Source organism: Alosa pseudoharengus, unplaced genomic scaffold (assembly GCF_046254945.1).
Source record: "Alosa pseudoharengus isolate Yale_2024_CS ecotype anadromous, Long Island Sound unplaced genomic scaffold, YU_APseudo_1.1 YU_APseudo_1.1_scf_8, whole genome shotgun sequence".
Classification (NCBI taxonomy): Eukaryota; Metazoa; Chordata; class Actinopteri; order Clupeiformes; family Clupeidae; genus Alosa; species Alosa pseudoharengus.
In genome coordinates, this window is record NW_027468870.1 from 39221501 (window position 1) to 39231292 (window position 9792).

The window sequence follows — 9792 nt, forward strand, 5'->3', positions numbered from 1 at the left end:
AATTGATTGGCATGAGAGAAGTATTGTATTCATGACAGAGGCTAATCAACAATTTTAAGAGTGTAAAACCTGCAAATAACATTCAAAGCACACTTAAATACATCTTACTGTACGTATGGAGAAATGTAAAAAATTAAATATTAACATTCTTACTGTTCACCAGCAGGTGAATGGGAATCTCTGTTTCCCCCACTGCGTTGGTTGCTGAGCACCAGTACTTCCCGCTGTCGGTCTGGCTATCAGTTGCTTTCACGGTGAGATTGGTCCAGCCTCCTGCGTGCTTCAGAACATACTTGGAGGGTGACTCTATTACATGTTGTTTCAGGTGGTTGTACCAGGTGATGTTTGAGGGAAAATAGTTGTCCCTTGCTGTGCAGGTGATCTCAACATCGCCCCCCTCGTAGACAGAGACTGTGCTGCACTGTGTCTCAAGGACTGGAGCCTCTAAGGGAAGAGGAGATTTTAACATTGGAACATATTGTCACCAGAGAAGTCATACAAACAATATGATGGACAGTGGTCTTTCAGATTCATTTCAATTTGTTTAATTACCCATTCATTATTTACTTTTTAATGTTTTTTCACAATTTCACCAGCTGAGATGAAATCATTTTAGACCCACAATTTTGTTTTTTCTTCATTCTTGTTGATTTATCTTACGGTGCGCACACACACACACACACACACACACACACACACACACACACACACACACACACACACATGCACTAATCAAAGTTACTGTAACAGCCCCTGACTACAGCCATTCTTACCTAGTTTCAAAACACACGATTTCTGCTGGGCAAGTAATGGGTGTTTAGCATGACACACAAAGGACTGGCCACTGTGGGCAGCACTGGGGGGCAGCACTAGAGTATTGCTGCTCTCCTCGGATTTCCCTAGAGTGTCTCCACTACTGGACAGCCACCAGAGCAATGCTCTGGGCAAACCTCCCTCCCAGGAACAGGTTAATACCAGCTTCTCATTGTTTTGCGTAGCCATGGCAGAACATTGAGCTTCACCAGGTGGATACCCTAAAAGTTTAAAGTATAATATGACGGTCAAATATTCTTTCAGTGGGTTAACTGAATACATCTAATATGTGTGATATTTTAAGGTCAACATCTCATTTTCAGTGACATCACTTGATATTTCGGAGTAATTTAAGACTATTGTCTAAAGAGTAAACTGATCCCTCACATGTGCTGATTCTGCAGCTCCTGGATGTCTTCAGGGCAACATGGGAGCCATGACACTCAAACACAGAGTTGTTTGCAGTGCCCGGCCCTCTCTGGGTGAGAGTGGCATTAGCGTAGCCCTGCCCATTTGCCCCTGGCAGGAACGGGCTCCAGTGTAGAGAGGCGTGAGGGTATCCCCCTTCCCATGAACACCAGAGGGTCAGATCTGTGTAGTTGTTGGTAGGACGAACTGTACAGGATGGAGATCCATCAGGGGGATCTGTGGGAACAATAACCCTACGTTATATGTGTAATTGTGTGTCAATTTTCTTTATTTTCCGAAGAGAAATTAGCAAAAAAGTTTTTTAGACGAACTATAAAATACATCCTCATTTTTTTGGCCCCTACTATCTTTTCTTTGTAGACTTGGTTCATTTCAATAGGCTTGTCTAGGCAGTAGATTCTTACCTATTTTTAGAGCACAGTCTTTCCTCTCTGAAAATAATGGGTGTTGAGCATGGCATGTGAGGGACCTGCTGCTGTAGGTGACACTGGAGGGCAGCACTAGAGTATTGGTGCTCTCCGCCGATGCTCCCAGCTGTTCTCCAGCACCAGAGGACCACCAGAGCAGCGCTTTGGGAAAGCCTCCCTCCCACCAACAGGATAAGATCAGGTGCTCATTGTTGAGAGTAGCATTAGCATAACATTGGGGATCTCCTTGTGGATGCCCTGAGAATCAAAGGTAGTGTCAGAATTGTCACAGTCAAGGCCTAGTAGTTAAGTAACAAGATAAACTTTTCTCTAAGGTAAAACATCATGTTGCCTTTATGGTCAGATTCTAAATTTGATTTAACAGTGCAAGTTGCAACTTGCAACAGACATTGTAGAATACATGAAACATTAAGTGACATGAATTAACTTCCTAAACAACATGCTAACACATCTTCAGAATAGCAATGTCAACTTGTAAATATGTTCAAACTTCAAACTCTTCCTGTGCATGAAAAAGGAATTTTCCATCAGTCACACTGTTTACAAGTCCTGCTTGTTCCATGTTTTTACCTCTGTTGCCCAATTGCACCTTAATACTTGATGTAAACATTACTGTTCTTGCTAACTCCTGCCATGCCATTCCAAGTTATTGTAAGGGTCCAATATATTTCTGCTCTCCATTAGTAAAGCAAATTACTCACATGTCCTGGTGCTGCAGCTCCTGGATGTCTTCAGGGCAACATGGAAGCCATGACACTCAAACACAGAGTTGTTTGCAGTGCCCGGCCCTCTCTGGGTGAGAGTGGCATTAGCGTAGCCCTGCCCATTTGCCCCTGGCAGGAACGGGCTCCAGTGTAGAGAGGCGTGAGGGTATCCCCCTTCCCATGAACACCAGAGGGTCAGATCTGTGTAGTTGTTGGTAGGAATAATGGTGCATGATGGAATTCCGCCTGGGGGATCTGTGGGAATAACACCACCCCAATATTATATGGCTAATTGTCTGTCTGTTGTTCCCTATGGGCATTTCTAGACAGTAAGTGACCAGGTTGCAGAACTAAACAAGTAGGCAAGACAGCATTGTTCCTGCTCCTGGCTTTCTTGGTTGCCCATCAATCACGTCATCGTAATGCTACAAAGACCACTAACTGCACTTTGTTCACTGCAGTGTGTGTGTGTGTGTGTGTGTGTGTGTGGACTGCAATTCTTACCTAACTCCAGGACACACTCTCTCCTCTCTGCAAATAAGGGGTGCTGAGCGAGGCATGTAAAGGGCTTGCTGTCGTGAGTAACATTAGAGGGCAGCACTAGAGTATTGCTGCTCTCCTCATATGTCCCCCTGGTGTCTCCATTACTGGACGACCACCAGATCAGCGCTCTGGGAAATCCACCCTCCCAGGAGCAGGACAGTACCAGGTGCTCACTGTCCAGAGTAGCGTTAGCATAGCATTGGGGTTCTCCTGGAGGGTGCCCTGAGAATAATAGAGAATGGAAGATGCCATGAGGCCTGCCATTGGTCAATGATTGATGGTTATCAATGCATGCAGCCCTAGTTCAATAATCTGCCAGAAAACCACTTGAGAGGTGCTACTCTTAGATGGGAGAAAGGGCCCTTGTCTCTCTGGTATTCCAGTGGGGTCACCCTAACCACAGGACATGTTTGATGTCCTGTGGTTTAATATGGCAGTCAAATATTCTTTCTGTGCGTTTTCTGGATACATCAAATGTGCATGATATTTTAAGGTCAACGTCTCAAATTGAGTGACATCACTTGATATTTCGGAGTAATTTAAGAATATTGTCTAAAGAGTAAACTGATCCCTCACATGTGCTGATTCTGCAGCTTCTGGATGTCTTCAGGGCAACATGGGAGCCATGACACTCAAACACAGAGTTGTTTGCAGTGCCCGGCCCTCTCTGGGTGAGAGTGGCATTAGCGTAGCCCTGCCCATTTGCCCCTGGCAGGAACGGGCTCCAGTGTAGAGAGGCGTGAGGGTATCCCCCTTCCCATGAACACCAGAGGGTCAGATCTGTGTAGTTGTTGGTAGGACGAACTGTACAGGATGGAGATCCATCAGGGGGATCTGTGGGAACAATAACCCTACGTTATATGTGTAATTGTGTGTCAATTTTCTTTATTTTCCGAAGAGAAATTAGCAAAAAAGTTTTTTAGACGAACTATAAAATACATCCTCATTTTTTTGGCCCCTACTATCTTTTCTTTGTAGGCTTGGTTCATTTCAATAGGCTTGTCTAGGCAGTAGATTCTTACCTATTTTTAGAGCACAGTCTTTCCTCTCTGAAAATAATGGGTGTTGAGCATGGCATGTGAGGGACCTGCTGCTGTAGGTGACACTGGAGGGCAGCACTAGAGTATTGGTGCTCTCCGCCGATGCTCCCAGCTGTTCTCCAGCACCAGAGGACCACCAGAGCAGCGCTTTGGGAAAGCCTCCCTCCCACCAACAGGATAAGATCAGGTGCTCATTGTTGAGAGTAGCATTAGCATAACATTGGGGATCTCCTTGTGGATGCCCTGAGAATCAAAGGTAGTGTCAGAATTGTCACAGTCAAGGCCTAGTAGTTAAGTAACAAGATAAACCTTTCTCTAAGGTAAAACATCATGTTGCCTTTATGGTCAGATTCTAAATTTGATTTAACAGTGCAAGTTGCAACTTGCAACAGACATTGTAGAATACATGAATTAACTTCCTAAACAACATGCTAACACATCTTCAGAATAGCAATGTCAACTTGTAAATATGTTCAAACTTCAAACTCTTCCTGTGCATGAAAAAGGAATTTTCCATCAGTCACACTGTTTACAAGTCCTGCTTGTTCCGTGTTTTTACCTCTGTTGCCCAATTGCACCTTAATACTTGATGTAAACATTACTGTTCTTGCTAACTCCTGCCATGCCATTGCAAGTTATTGTAAGGGTCCAATATATTTCTGCTCTCCATTAATAAAGCAAATTACTCACATGTCCTGGTGCTGCAGCTCCTGGATGTCTTCAGGGCAACATGGGAGCCATGACACTCAAACACAGAGTTGTTTGCAGTGCCCGGCCCTCTCTGGGTGAGAGTGGCATTAGCGTAGCCCTGCCCATTTGCCCCTGGCAGGAACGGGCTCCAGTGTAGAGAGGCGTGAGGGTATCCCCCTTCCCATGAACACCAGAGGGTCAGATCTGTGTAGTTGTTGGTAGGAATAATGGTGCATGATGGAATTCCGCCTGGGGGATCTGTGGGAATAACACCACCCCAATATTATATGGCTAATTGTCTGTCTGTTGTTCCTGCTCCTGGCTTTCTTGGTTGCCCATCAATCACGTCATCGTAATGCTACAAAGACCACTAACTGCACTTTGTTCACTGCAGTGCTTGTGTGTGTGTGTGTGTGTGTGTGTGTGTGTGTGTGTGGACTGCAATTCTTACCTAACTCCAGGACACACTCTCTCCTCTCTGCAAATAAGGGGTGCTGAGCGAGGCATGTAAAGGGCTTGCTGTCGTGAGTAACATTAGAGGGCAGCACTAGAGTATTGCTGCTCTCCTCATATGTCCCCCTGGTGTCTCCATTACTGGACGACCACCAGATCAGCGCTCTGGGAAATCCACCCTCCCAGGAGCAGGACAGTACCAGGTGCTCACTGTCCAGAGTAGCGTTAGCATAGCATTGGGGTTCTCCTGGAGGGTGCCCTGAGAATAATAGAGAATGGAATATGCCATGAGGCCTGCCATTGGTCAATGATTGATGGTTATCAATGCATGCAGCCCTAGTTCAATAATCTGCCAGAAAACCACTTGAGAGGTGCTACTCTTAGATGGGAGAAAGGGCCCTTGTCTCTCTGGTATTCCAGTGGGGTCACCCTAACCACAGGACATGTTTGATGTGTACCATCATCCCTTGTAGGAACTGACTCATGTGTCCAGGCATCCCATTAGCAGCCTTCATAAAAGCCCCAGAACCAGGGCCAAATCAAGATTCATAATCTGAATTCTCTGTCCTATTCTTCTGGCCATTAGGGCAGCTCTACACACCGATGACTCATAGCATATAGCCATGACAATGGTAATGATTGTGAAACACTACAGCGCTAAGACCCATTGCATGTGGACTACTCACACTATACTCACAGTCATGAGTTTAATATGGCAGTCAAATATTCTTTCTGTGCGTTTTCTGGATACATCAAATGTGCATGATATTTTAAGGTCAACGTCTCATATTGAGTGACATCACTTGATATTTTGGAGTAATTTAAGAATATTGTCTAAAGAGTAAACTGATCCCTCACATGTCCTGGTGCTGCAGCTTGTTGATCCGTTCAGGGCAACATGGGAGCCATGACACTCAAACACAGAGTTGTTTGCAGTGCCCGGCCCTCTCTGGGTGAGAGTGGCATTAGCGTAGCCCTGCCCATTTGCCCCTGGCAGGAACGGGCTCCAGTGTAGAGAGGCGTGAGGGTATCCCCCTTCCCATGAACACCAGAGGGTCAGATCTGTGTAGTTGTTGGTAGGACGAACTGTACAGGATGGAGATCCATCAGGGGGATCTGTAGGAACAATAACCCTACGTTATATTGTGTGTCAATTTTCTTTACACTCTAAAGAGAAATTAGCATAAGCCTTTTAGACTAACTATAAAATACATCCTCATCTGTGAGGGGAACATGGTATGATAACACTGACATATTGATAAATTGATGTTTGATACAATTTTTGGCATTTTCTATAGAACATTAACAAAACATGATGTTGGTAAATATGAGAAATGAAGTCAGTGTAACTCACAATAGACCAAGAGAGAGACGGTTTTCTCAGAGCTGGTGTTGATGTACTTGTTCTTAGAGAGGCAAGTGTAGAGACCTGTCTGCCCACGCGAGATGCTGGGGAGACTGAGCATTGGTCCACTGTCCACCTGGGAGCTGTTGTATAACCAGACATACTGGCTTAGAGGATGAGAGGATGCTTGACATGTGAGGGACACTGTTTCCCTCTCCAAGACAGAGTAACCTTTTTCCGTGACAGAGTAAGGGCGTATGTCAATTCGAGGCAAATCTGGTCCAACTGTAGAGGAAAAACATATTTTATGAATCTGCCCCTCACCTTCTCAATTTATGTCTTTTTCTCCACATATGCAAACACACATATATACTGAAACCGACAAAAATACATAACAACCTTCATAAAGCTTTAAAATGACAAAAACTCGAAACAATGAATGACAAAATAATGAGTTGACACCTACAGAAGACATCCAGCCAGAAACGCTCACTAAGCACTTGGTTCACTTCATTACGTGCCAAGCACCTGTACCACCCAGTGTGGTTGCGGGTGACGTAAGCAAGGTCAAGCACGCTGTTGTTGCTCTGTGCCAAGACACTGATGGCGCCCTCCTTATTTTCGTGCTGCCAGATGTAGTCAATGGGTTCAGTGCCATTTTCAAGACCACAGCGCATCCGTGTGGATGAACCCTCTGCTGGAGAGGAATCGCTAGGGACGACGGACGGCCTCGTTACTGGCACTGCAGGGTACAGAGCAAGTTCAGGGCTAACATAGGACAACACACAATAGTGTATACAAGATACATAGAGCTCTGAAGTTCACCTGCAAAAAAGACCCAAAGCTGCCATCTTTGCCTGTATAAGGAGATCCGGGTACCGTCTTTGCCCATATAAGGATATCCGGATCATCTTTTCCCTTACATGGGAAGCTTTGGGTCCTTTTGTAGGCGAACTTCAGAGGTCTACAGAGGAGACACACTCTCTAGCACTAACCTAATACATGTAGATATATGTAGTAATAGTAAAGTTTGGCTCCTTGGGCAGTGTCATAAAGTGCCTGGCATGTGTAGAGTCCCTGTGCAGCCAGGGGCAGCTTGGCAATGGATATGGAGGCACTGCTGTCGTTGACACTCAGCTCTCCCAGTGATCTGGTCAGCCGCTGTATCTTAGGGCCTCTGCCAAAGTTGTAGACCACTGCTCGGAGGGTCTCCGTGCCTGGCTTGGTGAAACCCCAGATGTAGACATCTGGAAGGGAGGGACCACACTCGAGGATCACTTCCTTTTCCACAACACCGCTTTTCTTGACCTCTGTGTACACCACTTCCCAAGGGTCGTGGACCTCCAACCCTAAAGGCAAAGAGTTGAGATTTTGACCATTAGTCTGGCTGGCAAACACAAATGTTAAACCTCAGAGAGTTTATTGTCATGGTTACCATAATTCTTTGCTTCTCTGTACACAGGTTCTTCATCACTGTGTGTGCCATTCAACCCTGAACACAGAGAACAGGTCAAATTTTTCATTAAGTGCCGAGGAAAATACAATCATTTATTATTCATTTTTTCTTTATTAATCTCTGTATTTGTGCTATGAAAAACAGTACAAATAAATTCATGATGAATAGCAATCATGAATAAAAATTAAGTGGAAATTGATTGCACAACGTTGTACATTTTTAAAAATACAGAATTGCTACGAAAGTATGTATGTATTGTTAATTGTCTTTAGTAATGGCTACAGAATGTTTGAACAGAGGTGTGATGGTATGATAGTGTCGTCCAAATATCTCACACAAGGAACTACTGTAGGGAGTGCTCCAATAGGCCGAATCACTTGTGGCAGGAGTCAACAAGTCACAAGTCAACAAGTAGTGCTAATGTTGCTTATTATACCTTTATGATGTACAACATAGCTGTATTAGACATACATTCAAAAACATTATGTATCAGCAACTTGCTGCAATGACACTATATAGGTATTTATGTGGATTGGACATTTTGCAGATTATTTTGTGGTTTAGTTGGATCTATAAATGCATTATAGAATTTCATTAAAACACACAGACAATAATAACAATAATACAAAAACCGTAACAAATACATTGATAGCTTTGATGTTTGAACCCCTATAAAATTGATGTAACTGAAAGCATTATGATGGCCAAAGCCATTACTCCATCACAGAGTGTTTGGATGCAGTTTGGTTTAAAATATGAAAGACTGTCCGATACTACTGTGAACTGTCTTGTGTATTTTTTACAGAATGCCATCACTTTGCCTGGTAACAATGTTTTCATAGCAACAGATAAGTGGTGGTTGCTAAAGTTAAGTTTTATTGTAGTTCAAAACCAGAACCATGAATACAATAGATATTTATCAGACTATGACACCCATTACAGTACATGCCCTTAACCCATAGATTAGAAAAAGATTTTACCGTGTAAGAGTGGAAGCAGTATCACAAAGAGGCAGATGTCTATTTGCCCTATAGGTTTCCGCACCATTGTCCCATGACGCTCCTGTGTCCAACGCTGAGCCTAAGAGAAACTGTCTTGTACAAAGTGTGTACGGATAAAAGAGAGAAGTGGCTTTTCTCATTCAAACACACTCTCTAGTGTGCCTGTTGCCTTAGTGAGAGAGCGAGCATAAATTAGGCTGAGTGAGGGATACTGGCATGTCTCACAATTTATCTGGCTTTAATAATTAATGCAAAGATGCACTGGAGCAGAATGGCCTGGTTTTGGGTGACACTGTGATACCTGTATGCCATCTATTATAGAACATGGCGGCAGAGACTTCTCTAACATGCCAGCACACTAACGGCAGGTAATGCATGATCACTCACACCTACTGTAGAGACAGGGTCAAAGACCTCTTTGAACATTATTTCAAAACATTATTTTGTTAAAGGAACATAGCCTATTCATTTGCAGGGTAAGAACACCAACAGGCATGAATTAAATAAAGATTTAGGGAGGGAATAGATAATAGAAGTTTCACAATAAAAGTATAAAACTATGCTTTTGTTAATAAATGTAATGTTTGATTTCACTTGATTGTGAGAGGCAGATGAACCCACCTTATATTATGAATGATTAGGATATCACTGTGCCGTGCTGTGAAAGATACTCTGCTTCCGGAACATATCAACAAAAGCAGCAACTGCTTTTTTAGTGAAAGAGAATTTATTGTCAATAGAGAACACAGGCAATGAGAAAATAGAAAATGATTTGAAAATGTATTTCGTCTCTAGACAGTCAGTGTGATTGATGATGTACTGTTATGTTGCTGACACGTTTATCCTAAACTTTGACAACTTAATACATTTTACCCATATAATCTACAATG

The 9792-nt window shown here is 43.5% G+C and overlaps 1 protein-coding gene across 1 annotated transcript in view; it reads right to left on the bottom strand.

Moving 5' to 3' along the window:
* The window catches only part of LOC143112738 (hemicentin-1-like), a 29606-nt gene extending 20658 nt beyond the window's left edge, over positions 1-8948 (bottom strand). The window contains exons 1-8 of the mRNA XM_076275004.1: positions 8882-8948; positions 7881-7937; positions 7441-7794; positions 6912-7187; positions 6455-6730; positions 5959-6216; positions 774-1034; positions 154-444 (exon numbers count right to left, since the gene is read on the bottom strand). Of these exons, the coding sequence (XP_076131119.1) occupies positions 154-444; positions 774-1034; positions 5959-6216; positions 6455-6730; positions 6912-7187; positions 7441-7794; positions 7881-7937; positions 8882-8948 (1840 nt within the window). The remainder of the gene's footprint in view (positions 1-153; positions 445-773; positions 1035-5958; positions 6217-6454; positions 6731-6911; positions 7188-7440; positions 7795-7880; positions 7938-8881) is intronic.
* Between the last annotated feature and the right edge of the window lie 844 nt (positions 8949-9792).